Source organism: Nannobrachium achirus, assembly GCF_963921795.1.
Source record: "Nannobrachium achirus genome assembly, chromosome: 1".
In the NCBI taxonomy this organism is placed as follows: domain Eukaryota; kingdom Metazoa; phylum Chordata; class Actinopteri; order Myctophiformes; family Myctophidae; genus Nannobrachium; species Nannobrachium achirus.
Genome location: NC_137810.1, coordinates 32635277 through 32663205, shown reverse-complemented (window position 1 = coordinate 32663205; position 27929 = coordinate 32635277). Strand labels below are relative to the sequence as shown.

The 27929-nt window shown below is 41.9% G+C and overlaps 2 protein-coding genes across 2 annotated transcripts; one reads left to right on the top strand and one right to left on the bottom strand.

Moving 5' to 3' along the window:
- Positions 1–575: 575 nt before the first annotated feature.
- On the top strand, positions 576–17897 carry phactr1 (phosphatase and actin regulator 1; the record flags this gene model as incomplete). The annotated part of the gene is made up of 12 exons (XM_080728287.1): positions 576–729; positions 4939–5019; positions 5461–5580; positions 5686–5883; positions 6325–6580; positions 10163–10368; positions 12166–12322; positions 13881–13936; positions 14806–14867; positions 17178–17318; positions 17681–17757; positions 17882–17897. Exons 1-12 carry the CDS (start codon positions 591–593, stop codon positions 17895–17897), a joined length of 1509 nt encoding a protein of 502 aa, XP_080584413.1. The 5' UTR covers positions 576–590.
- A 1721-nt stretch (positions 17898–19618) lies between these two features.
- Positions 19619–27627, bottom strand: tbc1d7 (TBC1 domain family, member 7). The gene is made up of 8 exons (XM_080722459.1): positions 27305–27627; positions 24581–24702; positions 23789–23869; positions 22535–22725; positions 21716–21853; positions 20992–21137; positions 20412–20541; positions 19619–20280 (listed from the first exon to the last, which is right to left on the bottom strand). The coding sequence occupies exons 2-8, from the start codon at positions 24690–24692 to the stop codon at positions 20194–20196; spliced, it is 885 nt and encodes a 294-aa protein (XP_080578585.1). The 5' UTR covers positions 24693–24702; positions 27305–27627; the 3' UTR covers positions 19619–20193.
- Positions 27628–27929: the final 302 nt, after the last annotated feature.

Below are 27929 nucleotides of genomic sequence, written 5' to 3'. Positions count from 1 at the left end.
GTTAAATAGAACAGCCTGCAGTGTGATTACATTAGGAACACACACTCTCCAGTGGAGAGTGAAGCACAGTTTATAAAGAAACAGAGAAGACTGAGGAAGAAGTTGAACTGTGTTAAGCGCTGATTCTAGATTGTAAAAATGTTTTTTCTCTGGAAAATAAATGTATACATTTATAATATATATTGTGATCATTGACTCATTTTGCTGATGCTTAACGGGACGGATGTGCAGTGTAGTGGGGGTTGAAATCAAGGAACAAGCTATTACATCATTAATAATAATAATAGTTATCTACTCCTCCCACGAGGGAAATTTAGTATTTTCAGCCCAACCCAGCTGATTCGCTGCCCACAAGGAGTGCTTGAGCAATTAGGGGTTAAGAGTCTTGCTCTAGGACACACATCGACATTGCTACCCTGGCCTGGAATCAAACCTGGGACAACCAGGGACTCTGGTTCCCCAGGCGGGTTCGCTAACCATTCAGCTATGCCGCCCCCCATATCTAACCGGCAGCATTCACACTTGCTGTTAAAGTTAATTGGTCAATCTCTGTTTTGTTTCCAGCTGAAGAGGTAGAGCGGTTGGCAGCGATGCGCTCTGATTCGCTGGTCCCGGGCACCCACACACCACCAATTCGCAGGCGGAGCAAATTTGCCACCCTAGGTCGTCTCTTTAAGCCATGGAAATGGAGGAAGAAGAAGAGTGAGAAGTTCAAGCAGACCTCTGCTGGTAAGAGACAAATGGCATCACTTTTAACCTTACCTATCGTAGCTCCCTTGTCCTACACTCAGTATATCTTACCCTTAACTCTACATTAATTCCTACCATAATAATAATAATTGTGTCCCCTTTACTTGTTGTTGGGGTATTTGCCAAGTACATTATCCTCTGCATTTACCCAAACTACAGTATGAGGAGCAGCGGATGCTATCAGTACAGCACCTGGGGAGGCAGTTAAGGGTCAAGTGCCTTGCTCAGGGACACTTCAACACTTAGACTGGGTTTATTTGCCACTGACTTGTACAGTACAAGCACTGAAATGTTGGTAGCGCAGAGGGTCAAACCTTCCGATTCCTAGACGGCCTCTATCCTCTCACCTACGTCAGGTTACATTACTACCTACCTCAACTATTCTTCCCTCTTACCTACTGTAGCTTACACGTACCTTAGCTCTGCTACTTGACCACCTGCCGTACCATTATACATACCCCACTCTCACATCTTTCCCGAGTAGTATGCTATGCTCCACCTGGCAGTTGTTGAAATTCTAGTTTTAGACATATATGCTGTAAAATGAGGCCGTATTGACCAATGGCAGAATGGGTGGTGGTGGTGGGGGTCTGGTATAGGGTGATCCATAGGATGATGATGATGGTGGTGGTTATGTAAGGGAAGGTCAGTGCCATGGGGCCCCAGGTCAGCTTGTGATGTTTTAACCCACAGATCACCACAGCAAAGCCGCATTCCCACCAAACAGCCTATTGTTTAACACAGAGGATTAGTCTATGAGGGTGTGGGGGTGGGGGGCTTGCTTGAGGTTCTAAAGTAGCTCCTGCTGGACTCTGTTTTAATGTCGATGTGGTGAGCGGCTGGACAAATCAGGATACTTTCTCGGTACCCGACTTCACACTGACGCTGTCGTCGTATTTGTCCTGTGAGTAGTACAGTACATGTGCTTGTGTGTTTTTCTGTATAAAACGTGCACGTTCGACACGCCTGGAATCAGATTAACGTTGAAAGTCCAGAGTTTCTTGTTAGATGGAAACAAATTGTAATCTTTGTGTCTTTCACTCAGTTCAAACAGACTATGTTACATAAATCATGGCATTGTTCATCGAAAATGCAGACGCAACAGCCGTGGAATAGAGTTGGTAATTGAAAATCGCAGACGCTTCAGATGGGTTTTAGTAGTCATCAGTTTATCTCTGCCTGGGTGCCTGCTCGTTGTGGTGATAATTAATTAGATTGTTCTCTGGAGGGATGTTTGAGCCAGTGTGAGGTCATGATGTGTACGTGATTATGTAAGGTGCGGGAATACCGGGTTAATCTGTGTAGCCAGTGGTGGAATAAGTACTCTGACTTTTTTTACTTTAATAAATGTAGCAAACCACAGTGTAGAAATACTTTGTAGCAAACGTCCTGTATTCAAAAAAGTAATTGTACAAAAACTTTGGGCTCAAAATTACAGTACCAAACATAAAAGTACTCATTATGCAAAATGGACCATTTCGCAAAATATTATTGGATTGTAATTAGTTCCAGCTGGTAACAGTGATTATCAATTACCTCATGTGCTGCCGGGTGCCGGCTAGCTTAACCTATATAATACATCATCATTTATCAGTTAATGTTTTGTATGAACAACATAGCTATTAACTAAAGCTGTCAAATAATTGTATAATATATTAATTTGTGTAGTGAAGAAATGCAAATGCTTTTGGGTTGGTTGTATTTTGTTTAGATTGAGTCAAAGGTCAGACCTTGAATAAATAGTAGTTGTTACTTTTCATCACTACTGGTAAAAGAGGGAAGCAATTACATTTTGTGCATACATTAAAGCTATACAGTATAGTCTTAAGCCTCATACTCCCGGCTAGTTATTTTATAATCTTCCTGCCTCTTACTGAGACACACACCAACACAGCAGTGAAGCGAGGAGAGTATTTTTAAGCCCAAGCTGGTCCCCCAGCTGTCAGAGCAGTCTCCCTCGCGTGCATCTAAATTACACGCACCGCACAAACACACACACCTCATTCACATGGTCCCTCCCTCCCAGTGACACCACACATGTAGTGTGGCCATATGTTATTGTTGGACCCGGCCTTGCCTCTATTCAGTTATGATGATGCATTCAATAAAATAATCTATCCATCATGTAAGAAGATCCAGTGAAAGTGAACAAACATGTCTTGAGAGTTCGGCAGCGAGACGTTAAAAAACCCCAAAAGGATGTATTGTGTCGCTTTATAATGCAGAGAGTATGAGATAGATCAGTGAGTGCATAAAAACGCCTGTTGTACAGCTGCTCAGCTGTTACACACACTAGCATTCTGTAAAGCCCCATGGGCAGCCCTCAAGTTCACCTACTGTAGCAGTAGGTTAAAAGAAAAAAAAAGGACAGATGACATACTGTAATATGGACTGCAAAGCTGCATTCATTTTGAAAAGTAGGTATTCTGCTCAGTATTGTAGTTATTTCTTCTTTTTTTTCTCCTTATACAATCTTGCCCAGCCATAGTCTGGGATCACTTCACTTTACGGGGTTTGATCCGGTCGGGAGCGGAAACCACTTTACGTCATGTTGTAGTCCTAGACGGACTACACTTTGGCCGGAACTATCAACCGGATTCAGTTTTAACCCAAAATATTCCCCTGCACCCAGGACATAGTTTTAGGGCCTACCTAATAAACACCTTGATGCGGCGTAGTTTTGCTTTCGAAAAATCCGTTTGGTATGTGCATCTTTTAGTCCAACTCGTAGCGACTGGCAAGACTACACTAGGCTACTCGAGCATTTTAATAGGGATTGGGGAAACAAACGAGGGGAACCAAATCAAAGCGACGCCACTTCTTCTAGTAGTTTCCGCGCTTTAGGCGGAAACCAAACGGTCTGTTGTGAACAAACACCAGGCTTTCTCCCGAGAAAGACTGGTAGGCGAGGTTAGCCCAGCCAGCCGTTCATTTAACCGTGTTATCTGCACAGTATGTACTTTGTTGTTTGTTTGACTAATAGCGAAAGTAGACAATATACCTTGTAGTGCTCATAGATCTGCTAGCGCTACCCTTGATATTTTTTTAATATTTGGAATTGTTTCTGAAAGTGTTCATAATAATGACATGCCTAAAATAGAGAGAGACGCCAGGAGGGAAGTGGTTAAGCGCTGTGCTGGTGCAGGAGAAAATATGCTGAGAGGGACACGGTGTTAAGGCAGGGTTCACTCCTTGGTCAGCTGTACATAACGGTCCTCCATACATCATCAGTAAGCACAAAACTGGACATGGACCTACCTTCTCACAGCCTTTCCCTCTTTTCATTAAGCGCTATAAGATGGGTTGTTCTTTAATTACACCACACAGTCTGTGCTGTTACCACCTTTCGGATTGACTGTGCCCTTGGCTAATTTCATGTCATTTCATTTCAGTTCAATCTTACCCAGTTGTATCTCTAATCAGCCCTCATGTGTATTAGCATTGTTACAGTCAGACCTCTGGTTGGGTTCATTGTTAGGTGTCTCATCATGTTAGTTTGCGATTGTGATGTCTTCTCTGTTTGTCTGTATTAAAACATCTGTATTAGGCTTTTCAGATGTTAGTTTAAAGGTGATACACCATGAAATTTCACTTTATCTATTTTAAAACCTTTTTTTGGGGTCCCACTAGCACCTTCTATCCTCACAAAGTCCCATTTCTGACCGTTTTGTCTTTCTCTGGTTTTGAGACGTCACAATCGGAAAGAAATCTCAAAAAAAAATCTTAAAAGAAAAAATCTTTTTTCAAAAAAAATCGTCTAGGTCTAGGTGCGCTGGTACAGGGGGTGCACCGCGACTCAGCGTGTCACGTATGCCTTGATGTGTTACAAATGTTTGTACCGGTATATATGTTTTGAATACATGACTGCTGTGTCGTAAGACAAATTTCAGTGTGAACTGACAATAAAGTACTATATCATATCATATCATATATCGTCTGTCTGTCTAACACTTTAGTCCCAAACAAGATGTCTCTGGCGGGATAGCTGTGAAAACCTCTGTGCACCTTCATGCACTGTGGACGAACACCACTTATTTTGCCGACCCATTGCCTTTCCTCGAGCACACAAGATATCTGAAAATATAGCTGTCATGCCAGTTGAGCACGATGAACAGTGGTTCCATTCAGGATATCTTGAAAATAGTTTTGCTTTTGTTTTACGTGACTGTTTTGTGTCTGTTCCCCCAGTGCTGGAGAGGAAGATGTCCACTCGTCAGAGCAGAGAGGATTTGATCAAAAAAGGAGTGTTGAAGGAGGTTTATGACAAAGGTGAGAAACAGAGAAGTGGTGTACCGTTTGCTTTCTTTGCTTCACAACCTTTTCTGCTAGGTGGGACTCACCCTATCCATGCAGTCACAACACAATATACACTTATCTATATATTTGATCGTTTACCCGTGACCCTGTGAGAAATGTATCATCATGAAATGAAATGGGGTCCAGAGAAGAGGGTCTGTAGCAAAACATAGTTTAACATTTAGCTACCAAATGGACCCTTACAGGGCTATAACTCAGAGAGTGAAGGTTAATGGGGGCCTAATGCATACTAAACTGGGGTCCTTTGAGGTAAAAAAAAGTTTGAGAACCACTGTTATAAGCTATAATAAGTTATGTAACCTGTCCTGATTTGACTGTCCCTGTTTGCTTTGCCTGTGTATTTGACTCCCTCCCTTCTGTCTAATCACTCTAATCTCTCTCCCTCATGTGTAGATGGCTCCTGTCCAGCTATGAGAGAGGAGGTGAACTTGGAGAACGGTCGTTCGCCTATCCTAGGCTCTGGCCTTTCAGAACCGGAAGGAACTGAGCTTATGGAAGGAGCAACAGCCATCGGTAGGCCCTGGCCAGTGCGCTCAGCGATTGGCTTGTGTTTTCTTAACCTCAACGCATTCCGACTGACCTCCGATTGGTTGTTTCTTTAATCCCCCTGTGGTACAGGTCCAGAGTTCCAGATGGCCGCTGAGGGTGCATGTCAACAGGACCACAGCCAGAAGTCCAGCCAGGGGCCTCCCACTAAGAAGCCCACTGTGTTTCTGGGTGATGGAGCTGAGTCGACGCTTTCCAGACCTGCCGTCCACAAACAGCCCCCTGCGCTGCCGCCCAAACCTTTCAGCAGGCTGCCCAACCACATGGCAGGTGTGCGTGAGTGCTCATCTTCACATACTGTACAGTAGATGCATTTACAGTATACACATGTATTATTCCCATGCTGCAACTATCGTTTTCTTTTTCTTCTTATATATATATATATATATATATTTCTTTTTTTTATAATGGACTACATTAAATAGTCGAATAGTGTTTTTTTGCAGAAATTGCAAAAATGGCAGATGTACACTTACATTTCCCCCCCAAATCGACTATTTTATTAAAATAGATGTTGCTGTACGTCATTGGAATTAAATAAAATCCTGTTAATGGTAGTAATTTGGTGTGCAGATCTCTCTTCTTATGATGATTTTTCAGCAAACATTTTAGTGGACATTAGGATGTTGCACGTGTCTTTTTATAAGTCCTTTGACGTTTGCACAAACATACGTTTACGCGTCATCCTCGTGATCTCCCTCCGCGGTGCAGACGGAGCCCCGGTGAAGCTACCGTGCATGTCGGTGAAGCTGTCCCCACCTCTACCTCCCAAGAAGCTGATGATCTGCGTGCCTACGGGGGGCATGGAGACCTCCTCCTCCACGCTCACATACCAGAGGGGCCACCACACGGCACTGGGCGGCCACTCCATGCAGTATGGAACCCTGCCCATTCCCCTGCATCCCCCCAGTCGCATCATCGAGGAGCTCAACAAGACCTTGGCCCTCACCATGAAGAGGTTTGAGAGGTGAGGAGGAACAAACTGGCTGTGGAGATATGGTGGCGACCGGCCGGATCGCCAGCTTTTAGTGTAAAAATGTAATGGATCATGGATTATACTTGGAGAACATGGTTAACTAGGGCTGTCACGATATGACATTTTACATGACGATTAATTGTCGCTCAAATAATTGCGATTAACGATTTAATCGTGTTTTTGTCGTTGACAATTACATTTCTGTTTGGCTTGTAGGCTTTGAAGTTGCACATGGCAGATATGACACATAACCTAAATATACAAAGAAATGACAGGCATATTTGACAACTTCATATTTACATACATTGATAGCGGAAATAGCCGATCTAAAAAATTGTGGAAATAGCAGATCTACAAGCTTGTAGATCTGCTATTTCCACAATTTTTTACTTAAAAAAAAAGATTCAAAATGGAAACAATTATGCCGATTATGTAAAAAATAATTGCGATTATGTCAAATAATTGCGATTAGACGATTATGTAATAATTGTGACAGCCCTATGGTTAACAACCGTTTCTGGGGTGAACATTCAAAAGATTGCAGATTTACAAGCCCACATTTGCGAGTTCATAGATCTTCAATTTTCGGATAACTAAGTATGTCGGGTGTTACAGTAAGACGACTAAGATTCAAATTGAGACAGTTCAAGATTAGGAGCATAAATGGACGGTTGTGGAAGCCTTACAATTGCAATATAGGCATCTAGCAGACACTGTTATCAATTAAATTACAAAAGGCAAGATCTGTATCTGTGCCATCCTTCTGATTGAATTCCGCTCTACGATCAAATAAGTCACAAATGCCCTAAAATAATCTTTAAGAAGGGCTTTAAGAAAGGGCTGAATGTCTTGTATCCTGGGGGGTGTACCTGAATACAGACTGATGTCAGAGCTGTAGTAGTTCTGGCTTTATGCTCGCCCGTCTGGTCTTGGGTCTATTTTTAGCTGCTCCCAAGGTCACTGCTGAAATTCATGTAGAGAGCTAGTGTCACTGAATAAGCACAACACATTCAGCCACACACGCACGCACGCACACACACACACACGTCATGTGCCCTCAGAAGTGCTGCACACATGGGAAACGCTACGTTATTGACCCATGGGCGCTGATGGATGGATGTGTGTCAGATGCCCCCTCGCCCCCACACCTCTACATCCATCACTCTGATTGGTTGTCTCCTGGCCAGTTAATTTCCTGCCAGTCAGCCCTGGCAGCTCCGGGCAAAGTGATTTTTGCCTTTTGACAACCTACTGGGTTCTTTGTGCAATGTGCAGCCTTGGCGGGCGTCAGAGAAAGGGTCCATCCATGAGCCTTAACTCCTGTGCATCTTGTCCATTGTCGTGCTGTGAAAGAAACATTCTTAATGGGAAACTTGACCGATTTTGAACCTAAAGCCCATTGTTGAGATGTGGGCAGCAGGAGCTGAGTGGGTAGAGAGGCTGTCTGGTAATCAGAAGGTCACCAGGTCACCTCCCGCCTCCATGGCTACGTGTCCCTGAGCAAGACACTTAACCCTTTAAGCCAGGGGTCTTCAACGTTTTCAGGCCAAGGACCCCTTAGCAGAGAGAGAGATGCAGCAGGGACCCCCTCTCTACATATTGTATAAATGTGTGATGGTGATTCTCATTGATTTCATAGATAGATTCATAGACTTGTTTGACACTTAGCCACTTAAAATCATAAATCGTGGCTACTTAGTAAACTTGACCTTTCACTCTGTACTTGGTCTGCTCTTTTTTACCTATACACCAAACTACTATTGGCTATTTGCCAAAAATAGCCGATCTACAAGCTGAATTTCTCCTCGTAGTATAGGGATGTGAGGGTTCAATTGTTCATCTATCATATAATTAGAGGAGTCAGTCAGTCAGAGGTCACACAATGCATTATCTATTCACTCGCTTAAGCGAATGATCTCAAATTTAACATGGCATTGGCCATTAGCATTATACACACGTTGACGGAGCCCGAATTTCATTTTTCCCAAATTCTAGCTATTTATTAGCGTTTCTTCACTCTACAGCTCTACAGCCTGTTGTCAGGGTTACGGTCCGTTCCTCCAGGCCATGGGATCTGTAGCCCCGGGCCCACACACACCTCTCTCACAGTTAGGAATGTTGCAGTCTCTCTCTCTCTCTCTCTCTCTCTCTCTCTCTCTCTCTCTCTCTCTCTCTCTCTCTCTCTCTCTCTGCATGGGTCACGCATGCAACGGGTGATGTGTGTCTCATCTTCCAACGGGTATGGAAAAATTATGTGGAGCAAGCTATTCACCTAATTTTGCTGTTAAATTATTTGTATCCATCATAAATATACACTCCTCCATGGGCTGCTCCTTACATTATGATGCTCCCACATATTATCACGCACGCACCATGCAGTTACAGTTACTTTCCCCATAACCCACACTCTGCACATATTTTGCAGCACATATCTTCGAACGGGTAAGGTCTAGTTTAAAATAATTATCCTATCACACAAGGCTGTGGTGGCCGCCCTGCAGTAACGCTGAGGACCCCCTAGGGGTCCCGGACCCCCTGTTGATGACCCCTGCATTAAGCATTACTTCATCCATTTTCATTTCATTATTTCATTATAAGATGGTACCATTTTTGTCTACTCACTCTGTGTTCCACTGGAGTCTCTTGTTTGAAAAAACAATGTGCCTTTCTGAAGTGTCCCTAGCCGTCCTCTGAGACACAGACCAAGTAGAAAAGAACGGTACCATTTTATTATGAACATTAGGGAGAACCAATCATAAGATAGGTTGAAATGGGTGAAGTCGTTCTTTAACAAATTGGTCTCCACTGTGAGAAGATCTAATGTATAGTGGGGAAAGACATAGCCTATGTCTGCTATGGAATTGGAATGTATATGCATCGCAAACAATATCCAAAAGTCCTTTTACCAAAATGTGTTAAATGCTAAATACAGACAAAGAAACATTTCATACGGCGGCTGACCTGGAAATAATCGAAACAAAACAATCAATAAAGCTTCGCTTTAAGGTTCTTCAATCCTTGGCTGCTTTAATCATTTGTCTTTTCAACTCAGATTAAACACATGACAGGTTAATAAGCAGCACATTAATCCAATTAATGATGGGTGGGTGTGTTAGATGTACATGTGCCCAGAGCCATGGGTGTGCCAATGTGCGAGCATAGACAGTTACTACACACTGACACACCTAAATAAATCAAACACATCCATTATGAATTGTATTAGCTGCAGCTGTGTTGCTTACAGGGTGTACTGTAAGGCAGTGGTTTTCATGTCAGTTACCCTAATGTACCGGTATACTGTCTATGGCCATGTGCATTTTCAGAGCATGTTTATTTTAATGATCAATCAATCAATTGTGTTCTGCCTTGGATCAATGGAACCTAGGTGTCTTATTTATTGGTATCACTACAACATTTTGTAAAGAACAAACTTATTTTACATTTTGAATGTTATACTTTCAATAAAATCTCAGTGTTTTGCCAATTATTTGGGGGTCACTTGCAATATCCATCCTAGAGTCACTGTTCTATGGCTTCATTCCCCCTTACCGTTGCCTCTCTGTCTCCGACCAGCTCCATGATGCACTCGGCTCCCACGGTGATGATCCAATGTGACGATGACAAGGAGAACCTCCCGGGCGAGGCGGACTACGAGGACATGCCCGGCATGTACAAGGACCATGACGAAGAGGAGGACGAGGAAGATGAGGATGAGGATGATGATGACGAAGAGGACGAGGAGGAAGACGACGAGGAGGACGACGACACGCTGTTTACAAGTATGTGTCTGTCTGTCCGTTCATCTGTCCGTCTGTCTGTCTGTCTGTCCACCGAGGTCAGCGATGGAGTGTTTCAGATTGTTGCGACGATCAGGGAGAATTTAGTATGAGAACGCAGAGTCTATGTCCGTCTGTCAGTCACGCTAATCAACAACTGCTCAGTCAGCTGCGTCTGTTTGGGGGGAGAGGCAGATCACGTTACCGCTGTGCATCGCCTCAAAAACTGCATGGTCCGTGGCCAAAGACACAACGACAAGTTTGTGCCGTATTTAGAAGCTCTGACCTGACGGTCGCCACTCGCCATTGGCGTGTTACTTGTAGTTATTGAGTTCATTCAGCATGCAAACGACCACCATGAAGTTTAACCAATTCTTCTGCGTCACGACCGAGTAAAAACGTTATATACATAGAATGTATATCTAGAAAATCTTCCCCTCCCCAAAAAAATATTTGTATTTTTAGAAATATATATTTTTGAGAATGTTATACCTTTTCAAACAAAGAGACAAACACATCTAGCGGGGATTGGGGAAAAGAACGAACGCTCGTTATGGCGCCGGGGACCCCCAGAATTAAAGATTTGAGCTAGAGTCTTTGGTCATCCTCACTCACATTGAGAACCATATTGTATAGGGTTTAAGGAGTTAATTTGCACAAGCACGAGCTGCACATGTACAGTAGGTGCAAAATCTACTTGAGCCAGAGAAGCACTCAGGGCTGTGGCTCATGATGAGAGTTGTGAATTATTGATCGCAGCGCCATTATGTATATGAACTATTTATGCAGGCTCAGCTCTTAATCCGTCCGCTTATAAAAATGAGAGGGAAGAGGGCTGGGAAAATAATCACTGCACAGTAAAATCTTCAGTGTTGATTTAAGATCGCACAAATGGAACCAAAAGGTCCCTTACGGGGTCCATTCGATTCCATTTGTTCACTCTTTGAAATTTAAATTAAATCTCGATTTTTAACTGTTTGCTCTCGCCAAAACTCGCCAAAATGTGGGTTATGGCAGTAGTTCTCAAAGTGGGGTCTGGGGGCGGGCTTTTATGCCTTTATTAATAGGACAGTAGACTGACATGAAATGGGGAGAGAGATGCGGAGTGACACGCAGCAAAGGTCGTCTGGAACGGGACTCGAACCCGCGACACGCTGTCAGGCAGGCCAAAGTATCACAATCATTTCAACCACGATATCCAGTATCTACATTTTATACGTTGGCTATTCAAAGCTCACAGTGCATGCTGCAAGCTGCTTGTACATATGTTGTTTTTGAAAATGTGTAGACTTTAATTTACACAAATCTTCTCTTCTGGTCCCTAGCACAAAACATCGGTTCGCAACCAAATAACATATCAATTTGAGAAGAATCCCACTGGGTTATGTTCCCCAAACAGTGGGTCGGGACCCATTTGTGTAAATATCCCCCTTTATTAAAAAAAAAATATATAATATATAATATATAATATATATATATATATATATATATATATATATATATATATATTTATGTATTTATGTATTTATATATATTTATATATATCTTATTTCAAAAGATTTAAAAAAGTTTAAACAAAAGAAAAGCACAACTTTTCACCAATTAAAAAATTTTTTTTTTTCAAAAGTATTTCATAAATTTAAAAAATAAAACTACTACAAGCTCACAACACGGCGCGAAGCAACGTGTTGTGAGCTTGTAGCTATTTTCACTAGTTTGGGTCCCGGGATGAAAACGTTTGGGAACCACTGGCCTAGAGATCCTGTTGATTTTCCCTGTCTGTGTGGACCCGTGCTGCAGGCACACTGGCCATGAAGGTGTTGAGAAAGGACTCCCTGGCCATCAAGATCGGTAACCGTCCATCCTTGAGGGAGCTTGAGGACAAGAACATCCTGCCCATGCTGACAGACCAGGAGAGGCTGGAGTTCCGGCAGCAGATAGGAACCAAGCTCACAAGGTGAGACTCTCACACAGCCACAACACCAGAGGGAACGCACACAATGACACAACTATGGGTAAATTCTCCCTCTACAACAATGCCACCCAGGTGTGGAATTCCTTGACTACCTCCCTTAAAAAACGTGTAGCTCGCTGGCATCCTTCAAAACTCAGGAGGAGTTAACACTTCTCCCATAGATAGGCGAGAAGTGAGCACCCCCCCCCCCTTACCTTAGCCTCACCTCCTAGTTTCCCCTATCCTGTACATATAGTGTTTTTATAACTGCGATATTATTGAATGTTTTCTTTGCTTGCTCTTTGTTATGTCCATGAATTAAATACCAAGGACTTCCAACGTGTTCCTTTTAGGCAGGGTGTTTAACTGTACTTGTACTGTACTACATTTCTATTGTATTGGCTATACTTGTACTGTTCTCCATCAATGTCATATAATCAATCAATCAAACACACACATAAGAACCAAGGAACTCGCACACACACATAAACACACGTCCCCGTGGAGACTCGTAATATTGTCCAATCACAGAGCCACCACAGTGTGAGATAATAACCCTATGCGTAACACACACACACACACACACACACACACACACACACACACGTTTGTATTACTATACTTGCGAGGACGTCAATGTTTAAAGATGGACATTTTATTTTATGGAATGCCTTTTTTTTGGGGGGGGGGGGGGGGGGGGGGGGTTATGCCTTTATTGGTAGGTTGACAGGAAATGAGGAGATAGGTGGGGGAGTGATATGCAGCAAAGGTCGTCGGGATTGGGACTCAACCCTGTGACACTGCCAGGCCGAATTACCAGGCCTAGGTGCCTGGACCACTACACCAGTGGCCCAGGCTGGAATGCATTTTTTTTGTTTCATTTTTTTTACTGATTTTTGTAAACATTTCTAAGTTACTAGTACTAGTTTGGTGCTCATGCCCCAGCTATACGCAGGCCACCGTAGATGTGACCAAGCTGCTTAAGACAGCCGCTGACAGTCAAGCCCTTAGCAGGGACCCTAGCAGTCTTTACATTTATGGAAGGATGTTTGTTATTGCTTAAAGTCTGTTAATCTGTTATTGGTTCTAAATATCAGTTTCGATATATTGAAACTCACAGGTGTGATACAACCCCAGCGAGAAGAGTACTTTCACTCCTTTCCTTCCCTCGTTGGGCAGCTGTTTTCCTCATTCGCGACACCCGACTTCTTATCCTTTTCTCCCTCTTGATTCTACCCTCCTCTTTCCTCGGTCTCCTTGCTAAACCTTTTCTCTCCCACTGTCGCATGAATCACTGTCCGTTCAGTTGGATGTAAATCTGAGGCTCCCAGTGGCTGTAAAGGCCTCATAAAAAATGATATCTCGTGCATCGTCAGCGAGTTTGCCTGGCGGCTGCGCAGGATTTAACCACTTAGAAGTCAGATTCAAGCCTAGTGAAGCACTGTGCTGATCAAACACACACACACACACACACACACACACACACACACGCACACACACGCACACACAGAACAGGCTGCTTGTTAGATATATGCTGACATGTATGGTGTTTTGTTGGCAGGCGACTCAGCCAACGGCCAACAGCTGAGGAACTGGAGCAGAGGAACATACTCAAACGTAGGTCTGCACATGCACACACACACACACACACATACACACACACACACACACACACACACACACACACACACACACACACACACACACACACACACACACACACAACCTACATAAAAAAATCAATACAAGACACCAACGCGTAATTAAGTATACGTGCCAGCGATCCCATGGGCCAGGGGTCAACTGGTGGTCTGTGAGGAGATTGCAAGTGGGTCCGTGAATATTTGTCAAAACACTATTATGTTTATGTTAAATATAACATTGCTATAAAAACACAATGTAAAAGAAGATCACACCTAGTTTGAAGTGAGCGGTGCTATTTATGATTAAATTCTAGCCTGGTTCCAGCCCATAGACCCGCCAACTCTCAGAGACAGAGTGGACTGTCTGAAATCAGGCTAATTAAATTCATTAAGTGTCTCGAAGCTTGGCCAATGTGGGATGGGGCGGGACATACATACAAACAGAAAAGACCAGATGTAGGAACGGTTAGCACCGCTCAAGCAAACAAAAAATCTAATTCTAAAACGGCTAGGTCCATTCCTTGATTCTGATTGGCTGGTTTCCCTTTAATTGCTGTGGTATCGCCGCGTGTCTCACCACACCTCTCAGCCGTTATAAAATAACCACATGCCTCTTGTGGCTTATTGCTCCAGTATACTACATTAATTCCTCTGAAAATCCCCAACACTTAACTTTTAGTGGTCAGATCGGAGGGCTGTGAACGCTTTTTACGATGTTTGAGTGGGCCCTGAGCCACAAGAGGCTGGCAACTGCTGGTGTATGTGATCTCTGCCTCACTCACGATAAAGTATTAAATCAATCAATCAATTAATCTCCCTCCTCCCTCTCCCTCCTCCCTCCAGCACGGAACGAACTGGAAGAGCTAGAGGAGAAGAGGGAGCTTAAGCGGCGGCTGACCAGAAAGGTAAGGCACGGCGGGAGGTGGACGGAGGAGAGGCTTTGATTGGAGAAAAGGCTGCACACATCTGGGCAAACGAGCGCGCACCAGCCCAGCTGGAGCCGCGAGGGTGGTTGCCATGGGGACCCGTATCTCTCCTGCTCAGATGGCAGCCTCTTTGAAAAATGTGGTCCTATTATACCTGTTACCATATCACAACGCAAGGGTTATGCAACAAGGGCACAAGCGCTTATGTATGCTCACGTGCGCGTACTGTATGTGTGTGAGCGATGATCACTCACCCACATAGTGACATACACACTGATGTTCACTTTAAATTTTAAATGAACGTGACAACGTCCCAACTACTATCTGTATTGTATTGTCTTCACAGCTGTCTCTGTAATGTTGATCTATTATCCCTGTGAATTAATCAATAGTGTGTGTGTGTGTGTGTGTGTGTGTGTGTGAGAGAGAGAGAGAGAGAGAGAGAGAGAGAGAGAGAGAGAGAGAGAGAGAGCGCACACACTCTCTATACCACATTAATTCATGGTATATTAGCCACCTTTGCGCTGCAGGGGCAAACCAGCTATGTGAAACTAAGTTTGGCGAGCCGAGGTCGTAAGAACAAAATGATGTAATTGCTGTGAAAAGAAATTAACACACTCTCTTGCCAAAGTTCTTTTTGGCACGTTCTTGCACCCCCAAGATTTTATAACAAGCCAAACGTCACCGCAGATGATACCAATGCCAACATTGTGTTTGTGTGTTTAGTCAGAAATTCAAGGTGATGTATTTTGGTTTATTTCCACAATCTGCTGACAATGCACTGTAGAAACTTGAGAAGAAAGGTTGTCTGTTAGGAGGCATCTCTCTGAAGGACTACTAAATACAACCAGGTGGCAGTTAATTAATGGAGAGACGGCACACATTTTGTCCACTTACGAAAGCATCTGTTGCCACAAATGATGAGATCTCTGAGACAAATAATATGTCAAAGCGCGTTGGAGGGTGATAAAAACGGGAGATAAAGAGTGGATATCCAGGTGGTAAAATCTCTGTTCTAGCACTATACAGTGGGCAGAGTCTAATGTTAGGCACTCAGATTGGAGCAGCATTAAGAATAAAACAATTTCATCCACATGGAGATTCTTTTGTTTCGGCAACCCAGGAAAAAATGTACTCCTTTTGAAGTGTGCTGGCAGCTTAAATGTGACTACAGCCAACAGAAAATAAAAGTGCTTTTTTAAAGCTCACAAATCATCCCTGCTAACATGAAAATAAACAGCAAAAGTCTCTGGCAAGAACATTTGCTGTTTTCTTCCAGTGTATACAGTATATAGTACAATATGCCATCTCTGTCGAGTGGAATCCTCATATGTCCATAGCTGTTACCTTTCAGGATTCAAATTCTAAAATAGCATAAGTAGCAGATTGACAAGCTCAATCTCAGCTTTTGATACTTTTATGTTGTAAAATATGGAGATAAGAGGTTTCTGCCCGACAGCAACAATATTATCTACTGTATATTGGATAGATTGTTCACCAGTGGCGGATTAACCCTTCGTGGTACCCGAGTAGCAGGAGCCTCCTTGTCTCTTCAGCTCTTAATTAAAAAGAAAATGCTTTTTCGGGTCAGGATAGAGAACTCAGACAGGATACAGATTAAACAAGTGAAATTAGATCAAAGAAATTAGCAGACAGCTTTGGAACTGGAACACTATACAAATGAAGCTGATAAATAATGTCTGAAATGTTGTCAGCTACTGTACCTGAACATTTATTTTCTGTTGATTAAAGAGATGGGAAGATGGGGAGACTCCGGTTACTGAACAAACGCTCATTAACACGATGAATACTATCTGCATACTACCTTCCTTTAATGTTATATTATCATTAAAGTCTTAATGTTTTGGCAATCATTTGGGGGCCCAAATGCAATATACCATTATCCACGTGGGGAATGGCTGGTCTACTAACCTTTATGGGAGCAGCTGTGTGTTGTGTTCTCATCTCACTGTGTTCTGCGAGCGTTCCATGGCATGCAGCTGGTTTAGCACTGGGATGATTTGCAGGTGGTGGAAGAAGTACTCAAATGTTCTATTTGAGTAAAAGTATCAATACCACCATGTAGAAATACTCTGCATGGTATTCAAAATGTAGTAAAAGTACAAAAGTATTGGCATCAAAATATAGTTGGGAGTACCAAATGGGAAATACTCCAGTAAAGTAAAAACACATCAAAATGGTACTTAAGTACAGTACTTGAGCAGGTGTACTCAATTACTTTCCACCACTGATGGATACATTGTCTCTCCTCTGTGTTTCACCCTCCAGCTGAGCCAGAGGCCCACGGTAGAGGAGCTGAGGGAGGCAAAGATTCTGATCCGCTTCAATGATTATGTGGAGGTAGCAGAGGCTCAGGACTATGACAGGCGGGCAGACAAGCCCTGGACACGGCTAACAGCAGTGGATAAGGTAAAACACATACTGTAACTTTTACAGCAGTGGTTCTCAAACATTTTAATTTCAAGGACCTCCAGTTTGATATGACACCCACAATTGTCGAATTGTGATCTCTTGAACCAATCTACCGGTACACAGTACAATGCCTCCATGTTAATTTAACTCTTAAGTGTGTACAAATTGAATCAAATGGACTATTTGGTTCCTGAATATCATTCCTTTAGCTGGGGACTCAGGGACCATGGGGGTCCCCGGGCCTTGACCCCACGTTGAGCACCACTGTTCTACAGTATTTAGTACCTATTCACAGATATTCAGTTGTTTTGGATGTACAGTATGTTTTGATATAACCTGGCTCTGTGTGTCCTGTTTAGGCTGCCATACGCAAGGAACTTAATGAATTTAAAAGCACAGAGATGGAGGTGCACGAATCGAGTCGACATCTGACCAGGTACAGTATTTGCATTCCTTTTTCCCCCCTCTTTGTCATACATTACTTGTTACTTTATGCTTGGCTGGTGAAAAGCTCTACAAGCTCTATTGATTATGTAATAACTCGTCTATCCCCATTGCAGGTTTCATCGGCCATAAATAAATTCAGTCAGACCTCGGCCAAGGTGTTTTACACTCCCACACACAAGCCTCAAGTGCTGGACTGCTACCTGCTGCCCCTGGAACTTGCGAACTGCTACTTTTTAGCATTGACTCCGAACTGATGACTGGAAATAAACAACATTAATTCAGTCCAGTGCACCTTGTGCACTCTTACTGTATCGTTGCAGGACATGGGACTGCGGAGAGCGCACTCTTAACAGACAATGCTGTGGAGAAGAAAAAAAGAAAACTTGACTGGCTTCTCCCCCGAGTGGAGATTGTATGGACTTATTTTGTTTTTGTCATTTTTTTATGGTGAGGGGGTGTTGATGTTTACTTTGCTGCACTTTTTCTTTTTTTACATTTTGGTACTTCAAGCAGGACTTCTGATACAGAATACATGCCAACTAGAATATCAAGAACTGGAGTTCTTGGTGGAACAGTCAGGGGGTTGTTTTCTTGACTTATGTCACGTATTGAACCCCCCTCCCCCATTTCACATGTAGACATGTTTTCCCCTCATGGGAAAGTTTTGCGTTGGGCACATTCCAATTTCATTCCACAGATCTGCAACATCCCGTTATCTCCCAGTGTAAAATACAGAAAATGTTTGCGGTTGATTGCAGCTGTAAGCCAAAAGATCCCATGGTGCTAATCAAATCCAAATGCACTCTTCAAAACAAATCCAGTACAGTATAACATTAAGATTTCATATACACAGCAACCAACTTATTAGTGACATCAAGTTTGTCTGTTTTAGGTCGCTAGCCTTTTGGCTGTAATTCAAGAACTCAATCACCTGGGACATTTCAGACAGCTTCGCTACCCGCTCTAAAAACCAAAGCCATTTGTCAACTGTTGTAACCCTGAATATGTCTCAGCGGTAGCTTGTCAACGAGAGTTCTGCAACTAGGGATGGGACGATAATCGTTATTATTGTTTAATATGATAAAAAACTCTCACAATAATCGTATTTTTCACTCCACCAAATTTCTTTGACAAGCTTGTAGATCGGCTATTTTTTGGCAAATGTTCCGCCCCAGGATAATGGATGTTGGGGATATTTAGATTATTACGATATCGTAAGTGACATGACATTTTCATATGGTCCCATCCCTAGCTGCAACCCCACTGTCACTGTGCCTACAGTAGTGTTCACAGGGATTACAAACCATTGCCAAATGTAATTGTTGCATTTGATACAGTGAGTTATCTGTAGACACATTATCATGTTGCCAAACTCTCGGTTGAGATTAATCATAGTGTATTGACTTTTTTTGTGCATCATAGTTTGTCTGTACACTGAGACAACACCATGGTAGTATAAAATATGAAAATGACATTATCACCTTTCATCCAAATGTTAATTGTTTACAATGCATACACAGTTGAGGAATGGAATGGAATTGTGTGTATGTGTGTGCGCGCGTACAGGAGTCAGTTATATTACTGTCACTTGTACATTTTTGAAGTTTCCACAAAGACAAATGTCATCCTCAGAATTATAAGATATGTACATAAAGCAACAAAGGTGAGACTTTAAACATTTTAAAGTTTGTTTTGTAAAATGGAAAACTGCATGTGATTGTTAACTTATTGTGAGTCTTCTATGATGTATGCAGTTTCTTTAAAGAAGGAAATGTATTAAAAACACAAGAAGTTTTAAATAATTTGTGTTTGCCCATCATTGTTTGAGAGATGGAACCCGCACAACTAGCTAAGGTAAAATACGTCTTTATTTGAAATATAAACAAGACAACTTCTTCATCTATGTGGATCTTCAGGTCCCATCATTACCAGGCATCACAATGACATTCACAAACAGTTAATTAGTTTGCTTGAGCATCTATTGCTGCACATTAGCAGCATAAGCTGTCCAGGCATTAGTCCATGTTTGCCATCTCCTGCTCCTTTCCAAATATCACACATTCTATCAAAGAAATTAATCTGGACAAGGCTGTGAAGTGACTGCCATCAATATGAGACAGTGCCTGCCAACAAATTAGGGATGTCCGATATTGACCTTTTTACCGATAACCGATATTTAATAAAAAGAAAGAAATATATATATTTTCCGATATAAATCTTTATGCTAATATCGGCCAATAATATCGGACATCCCTATTTATTATACACTGACTTAGTTTCCAGTTTCAAAGCCTGCAGGATGATGTGCGTAATAGATCTCCAGGTTTTCCCCTAGCAGAGCAACCTGTGGCCGGAGGGTCCAAGCGCAACACAGGGAGTGCATTGTCTCTGGTCACAGATGTTGGACATCAAGATCTCCGTAAAACTATACAGAATGCATGGGTGTACCGCAGTATTTGTGCCAGAGGTCGATGGCTTTGGTAACAATGGCATCGGTGTTTTCCTGTGGTATCTGTCAGGGAAATGAATGGGAAGATAAGCCGAGAGGCCACAGGTTATAACTACAGACATACAGTAATAGGGGAGCATTTCTTTGTTGTAATATTGTAATATCATGATGTGTTTTGCTGTTCGTTCACTTACATTGCACAAAAAGTTCACAGCGCCCTCTGGCCGGCTGATGCCAAACAGCACAATTTTGTAGCTGAGCAGGATCTCCAGAGCGACAAACACCAGGATCTTACAAGAGCCACTGGACACCTTGTCCCACACTCTGAGAAACAAAGAGACCACTAAACGGAACAATCCAAGCAAGTTCTTACCTAGTCAAAACATGACTTCTAAATACAGGTACATACAAACTTTAGTGGCAGTAAGCCAATTCGCGACCAATTTTTGGCCTGATAATCGAATAGAATTGTTATTCTATCGATCACTTTTTGGATTAATCGAGAAGCGTGTTTTGACATTTAAAGAATATCCCAACTTGTCGTGAGCACGTCAACACGTGAGCTTATATATCGCCTAATTTCACTAGTTTTGGTATTTAAAAAATATGTTTTGCCTTAAATGACCTGCCCAAAATAGGGAACGGTTATTAATCGATTATTTATTAAAATATAGATTATTTTCTATAATTGATTAAATCGAATAGTTGTACCCCTGGTCGAGGGGTGCAACAGGCACCCCTCGGCCAGATTCCCCCTGTTAGCAACACACCAACCTCTGCAGGCTGGACTCAGGCAGGCAGCCTGCGAAGCAGCGCTTGAACCAGAGCCCATAGGGCAGCAGAGCCAGTGTGCCCGTGTTCTTCAGGTGCTCCAAGAGACGAGGTTCCTCCTGGCTCAGATAGTGCTCCAGACTCTTTGGCTGAAGACAAAGACAAAAGAGTAGTAAGAACCATGATGTCATGTGATGCACTTCCAAATGGACCCTTAAGAGGTCTGTAACTCTGTGTACATACACCACACTGTAAAATCCTCAGTGTTTACAGACCCATAAGGGTTTATTTGGACCCTTGGTGGTCCCTGGACCCAACGTTGAGAAACAGTGTTGTATACGCATGTCTCTGTTGTCTCTGGTTTTAATTCATACTTTTTAAAGTGTGAAATCTCATTTATGAGTTTATGTCACATTTGTGCTCAGCAAGCTTCATAACACATTTTGTTCTATTTTTTAACGTAAACAAAAAAGGCCCACTGTGTTTTTTCCAGTAAATGGAAAAAACACAGTGGGCCTTTTTTGTTTTTGTTAAAAAGTAAATTAGTCCAATAAAACATGACGATACAATGTATAAATAATTGTATACATTATAATAACAATCATCTACAGTCCTTGAAGAGTATCACACAAATAACTTTGTGACTCTGACACTGTAGTTTGACTTTATGGCTTAGCCATTGAAAGTCATCGACATTTCACACGCTTAAGCAAAATGTGTCACTTACCAGATGGGGTATGGAGTCTCCAAACTTGGTGTTGAACTGAGTGACAAAGCACTTTATCAGCCAATAGCAGTCAACGGGGTCATCTATAATTTCTTCCATGGCCCGGCTGATGGACAGGAAGTCCTCATCTTCCTCTTCCTGGAACAGAAGAACGACCCCAGTGATATCACAAGCTACAGTACAGCAGTGAAATAAAAACCAATCACTATCAAACAACTTACGTTTGTGAGGTGATGAACAGCATTGGCAGATTAGAACAGAGAAAGGCTTGCCACTTCAAAAGTATGGTGCAGTAACATTTCAATTGATATAGTCCTCATATCAAACAATTTCTATGTAAATTAAAAACCAATTTTAAATCACTTGGATACGGATTATCTACAGGATCTAAATAAACTATCAATCGGCCAAACATTCAGCAGATAATAATTTTCCAGTGTGATACCCTTCTTTGGACCTGAAAAAAATCCCCAAAGTTCCCACGATTTAGGGGACCAAAAGTAATCAGACAAATTGAATGCCCTAGTGCTGTTTCAGCACAGTTTTTAGCTGCCTAAGAGCTACACCTGGAATTAATATTCATTTTGGGTGATAAGAAGATGGCAATCCAATAATATGTATTTACATAACAATCAGCTAAAAAATAAGACACCCTGAATGATGAAAACCGCACACTATCCTGTCTAAATCAAGCCTGAGAACACAGTTCAAAACCAAATAGAACATAGCGGCTGCGTCCCCTGAGTTCAATGGAGACGTGGTGCCATGTTGTATTGGGTTCAAGCTATACTGTATATGAGAAGCAAAAAGCGTCCTTACGGGGGGTAAGGTCTCAGAGCGTCGTGGGAGCATCATGTTCTCCAGTTGGAACATGCGCAGGTAGACGTGGCTGGTGGGTGTGGAGGAGCTGATGAACCTCATCACTTCCAGGGCCTCCAGAATGTCCTGGTACTGTTCCTTCCTGTATGCTCCCACCAGAGCATGAGAGTCACTGTGGGGTGGCAGGATGCCTGCAGACAGACAGACAGACAGACAGACAGACAGACAGACAGACAGACAGACAGACAGACAGACAGACATTTGAGCAGGCATGTCACAATTAGTACATAACAGCTTGATGATCGCACTGGACTTATTATCGCGATGTGATGAGTTGTGATTACGTTATTTTACCAACTGATACATTTAGACAGATGAATGGAAACTATTCGACGATTATATAAAATAATTGTGATTATCTCAATCAAGCAATTATGTAATGATTGTGACATGAACTGCAACATGTTGTGAGCTTGTAGTCATCCATTTCTGATGTTTTAGAGATTTTTTTTAAAGTCTTGGCCATAGTGCACTATGTATTCGTATTATTGGTACCGCTCACTTGTCAGTAATTTCTATTTCTATTCAAGATAACTGTCATATCTGGCCTGTGCAATTAATGTTTACAAAGCCTAAAAGGCTAACAGAAATGTATTTTTTGAAGCAGTGAAAGCCGCTTCCAAGGAGTGGCTTTGTGTGTCCCATGTGTGTCCCCCACATCCATATATGGTCATTTCAATCCAGAATGAACAGGTTTTATCTGTCCTGTACGTCCAGAATATGTGTGTAGTGTCCGTCCCGGTCTGATGATTGGATGATTAAAAATGACCAATGAGACCATACTTTGAGGATTGGTCAAGCTTCACATGACAATTCGGCCCTCCAGATAAAATCATTCAGAATTCAGAATTCTGAGCTCTGGAACTCTAGAACACATACCGCTTCACTTCGAACCGAATGTATATACAGAGTTCATAGCTCTAGAATACATAGAATAAAAGTTCACCGCTTCACTTCGAACCGAGGTTTGATTTTTATTTATATGTTCCAACGTTCAAAGCCAAATGGTTTGTTTAGAAATGTGGCTTAAAAAATTACTGTTATTGTCTCATTGGTAAGCTAAATGAAAAGAAATCTCAATGAGAAGGTTGGCATGTTTTGTGGCACTGTGTGTGTGTGTGTGTGTGTGTGTGTGTGTGTGTGTGTGTGTGTGTGTGTGTGTGTGTGTGTGTGTGTGTGTAGTGTACGTCTTACCTAGCAGTACCTTCCACACATGAATCCTGTACATGGAAGGGAGAGGGAACCTCTGACTGAAAGTACTCAGCTTTTCCACATCTATTATACCAAACACACAAACACAAACATTGAACACTAATATTGTAATAATATAAAACATGTATCTTCATTGTGGTCCCAGTAATTTACAAATCAATCAACAAGCCATCAATGATGAAACACACCCACAATGAATGCATGCATGCAAACCAGAGGCCAATTTCACATGTTTTGTGGAATCTGGAATGAGGAGAAAGCTAAGAGAAAGGCTGGGGTTGAACTCATTATACTACTGATATGTCGATTAAATGTTAATTGTCAGCCTTGTACATGTCTGGCACTGGCACCATGTAAAATAATTAGCAACTATGCATTAAAACAGCCTTTTAATTGGTAGCCTAGAATAACCATGGCTGACAGAGCCTGATGTTACACTGCCCTCCAAATGGAAAACTGGATGGTAGAAGAGCTTTTACTTCTTGCCTAAGGACATTGTTAAAGGCACTACATCTCAAAGGCAAATATTTGACTTTTTACTCCACCATAATTATTTGAAAACTTTAGTTACTTATTATTGTAAAACCACTTCAGACCTACCGTATATACTTTGGCAATTTGAAAATAGACGATCTACAAGCTCACAACGCGTCACTTTGAGCTTTTATACATTTAAAAACATGCGAAATAGGACCTTCTGCATAATGGGTACTTTTGGTACAACACAAGGGGGTTATTATTACAATACATTGGTTAATTCTAACTGTTTCGTACCAAGGGGGTTATCCTTGAGCAGAATCTCCAGTGATTTCTTCTCCTCCACTCCACGAAAGCCCACTTTCTCATAATAGGCAGAACGGAAGTTTCTCTGGGGGTCGTCAGCCATCGTTTTTCACCTGAACACAGACACATGTCTTACAATATTATTACCAAAACTCCTTGATGGTTATGTTACATTTCATGAAAGAGAAAGAGTGCAACTCCTTGCTAGGACATTTATACAGTATATAGGGCTGTCACAATTATTACATAATCGTCTAATCGCAATTATTTGAGGTAATCACAATTCTTTTTTCATAATCGTCATAATCGTTTCTATGTTGAGAGCTCACAACGCGTCGCGATGCAATTAATTGACAATTAATCGTCATGTAAAATGTCATAATCGTGACAACTGACAACCCTATATCAGTGATGTTACTTGGTTTTCAATGTAATGGGTCCCGGGACCCACAGGTGGTCATTCAAATGGGTCCCAGAAAAGTTTTATGAGTCCTGACGGTCTGACCTCAATACAATGTTTTCGAGCGCTGTGAGCTTGTAGATCGGCTATTTTCCCCGGGATCCCAGGACCATGACATGAATGAGTCCCTGGGCGACTTGAATGAGTTTTTGATGCGGGATGCGCACGTAATGACATCACTGCTATCCTACATATAATTTTAGAGATGAGGTCAGTCACTCACAAAATGCATTATCTATTCACTCGCTTCAGCGACTGATCTCAAATTTAACATGGCATTGGTCATTAGCATTATACACACGATGACGGAGCCCGAATTTCATTTTTCCCAAATTCTAGCGATTTTTTAGCGTTTCTTCACTCTGAGCTCTACAGCCTGTTGTCAGGGTTACGGCCCGTTCCTCCAGGCCATGGGATCTGTAGCCCCACGCATAATTTGGCCTCTCTCTCTCTCTCTCTCTCTCTCTCTCTCTCTCTCTCTCTCTCTCTCTCTCTCTCTCTCTCTCTCTCTCTCTCTCTCTCTCTCTCTCTCTCAACGGGTGATGTGTCTCATCTTCCAACGGGTATAGAAAACTTATGTGGAGCAAATACATCCTCATACTTCTATATATTCGAACGGGTAAGGTCTAGTATACCTAACTTTAAGACCATTTGACAGCTGTCTGTCAGCCAATAGCCTTACAATTTAGGCATTTAGCCGCCTTAGGAATAAAAGAAAAGGGAGGGAAACTATCTGGATGTATATGGGACCACCACGCTGATTAAATTTGTCATCCAGTCAGGGGTGGAAAGTAACTAAGTACATTTACTCAAGTACTGTACTTATAAGTAGCCTACATTTTACTTGAGTATTTGCATTTTTTTATCCAGTATTTCTACTTCTACTCCACTACATCTCAGAGAGGCACATATTGTACTTTTTACTTCACTATAATTCTTTAACATTTTTAGTTACTAGTTACTTTGAAGTAACTAAAACGTACATTAACCAGCCCTCTATATACTTTACTATTTGAAAATAGCCGATAGCCATGAACTTGTAGATCAGTTGTTTTCAAAAGATTTGAATACATATTGAACTTGTAAAATGGGACATTCTACATAATGAGTATTCCTACTTTTGGTACTTTAGGTATATTCTGATGCCAATGCTTTTGCACTTTTACTCAAGATCTTTTTATTTATATACTTTACTTAGTAGTTACTATTTTTTTTTTTTTTTTATCTGTTGAATCTAGGGTTGCAATACCTCCCATAGGTAGCCAATGCATCAAAACAGTTTTTTGCTATCTGATTGTCGTCAAACTCACCAATATTGGGGCTGTATGGAAAGCGTGGAGTATCCTCTTTCTATCTGCAAAGTGTTTGTTTCATAAAAACCCAGCGTAGACATGTTATAGGAGTTATATCTGTCAATACATCCGAGAAGACATGTTTTATTGAACTTTGGAAGCGCTCGTCTTCTATAACGCGATGTCCCGCTGCCTCCAGCATTAGGCTATGTGACATTTAGTACACAGGACCACTGAGTGGCTTTCCACGAGTGCTTCCAAACTGCAGCACTTAGAAAAAATAATCACCTGAACAGAATTTCTTGATAGAAAGTAGCTCATAACATATGTTGGGTTTTTATGAAACAAACACTTTGCAGATAGAAAGAGGATAGGCTACTCCAAGCTTTCCAAACAGCCCCAATATTGGTGAGTTTGACGTTGTTCAATACAATCAGATAGCAAAAAAATGCTTTGATGCATTGGCTACCTATGGGAGGTATTGCAACCCTATTCAACCAATTAAAAAAATGCAACTTGGGGCTAAATCGACCCTATGGGGCTGTTAAGTATGACATCATTTTGTAGGCAGAGGAGAATTTCTGCCCCCAGTTTCCGTGAATCTTTTTACTATTTTCACATTTTCTTCTCTTTGTTGTTGAAAGGAAAGTGTTAGAATTATACTTTAGTCGTTAATTTTGTCTCGGATCTGTTGAAATAGCGAGGGACAGAAAATGCTCTGGGGGCAGAGTTCTCCTCTGCCTACAAAATGATGTCACGGCTTAAAAGCCCCATATAAGGCTACACTCTCAAGAGTTAAAGCTCTATAAGGGTCCATTTGGTTACCAACTCTCCATCATTTAGCAGGGGACCACCTGGAACCCCCTCGAGTACCAGTACCACTGGTGGTCCCCGGACCACTGGTTGAAAACCACTGTTTTAAATGAATGACAAAGCTTGCTGTTGACAGGAAAATGCCCCTACCTTTGTCACAGCTGGGTGTCACTGGTGTGTCAACCACAGTGTGTAGAAGAGCAGATCAGCTGTCCAGTCTGCAGGTCGCTGCTGTCACTATAGCTTGTTGACAACTGGACTGTAGTGTACACACACAAGCCAGCTAGCAAGCCAGCTAGCAAGCTAACGTTACAAATGTCACCAACCCAGCTTTGTTTATGGAATCTAAAAGACTCAGATCCAAAACAATGGGATCCTCTTCACCTCCTGAACGCCATCTCCCCGACAGCAACACCGAAATATTACTATTGTAATGATAATATTTCCAAGAGCGATAATAACAGTGTAACTAGTGCTGTGCAATCTGTAGCATGCACAAGCATGAACTTCCTTCCTATTTTTCAAAATAAAAGTTGTGTGATTGCAGAGAGAAATATGCAAGTTCTCATTTATGTTTAAAGTCTATGTTGAATGATGACACCCCTTTTTAGAAAATATTTACAAAATCTTTAGTGAAATGCAAATCCTTTAATTTCGACCCAAGATCACTAATCTAATCAATCTAATAATGTATGTAATGCCAACCAACCATTTCTCTCAGAGAACCAGTGTGGTCTTTTCAATTATTGTCAATTTAACCACAGTTCATATTTTC

Bases quoted from the DNA above. Each gene is read 5' to 3' on its own strand.
- tbc1d7 (XM_080722459.1), bottom strand. From the start codon at position 24,692: ATGGCTGACGACCCCCAGAGAAACTTCCGTTCTGCCTATTATGAGAAA. The intron at 21,854-22,534 runs GTAAGGACGCTT...CTTCTGTTCCAG, and splicing joins GCTCTGAGACCTTACCCCCC to GAAGAGGAAGATGAGGACTT. The intron at 21,138-21,715 runs GTAAGTGACACA...CTTTGTCTTCAG, and splicing joins GAGACTCCATACCCCATCTG to CCAAAGAGTCTGGAGCACTA.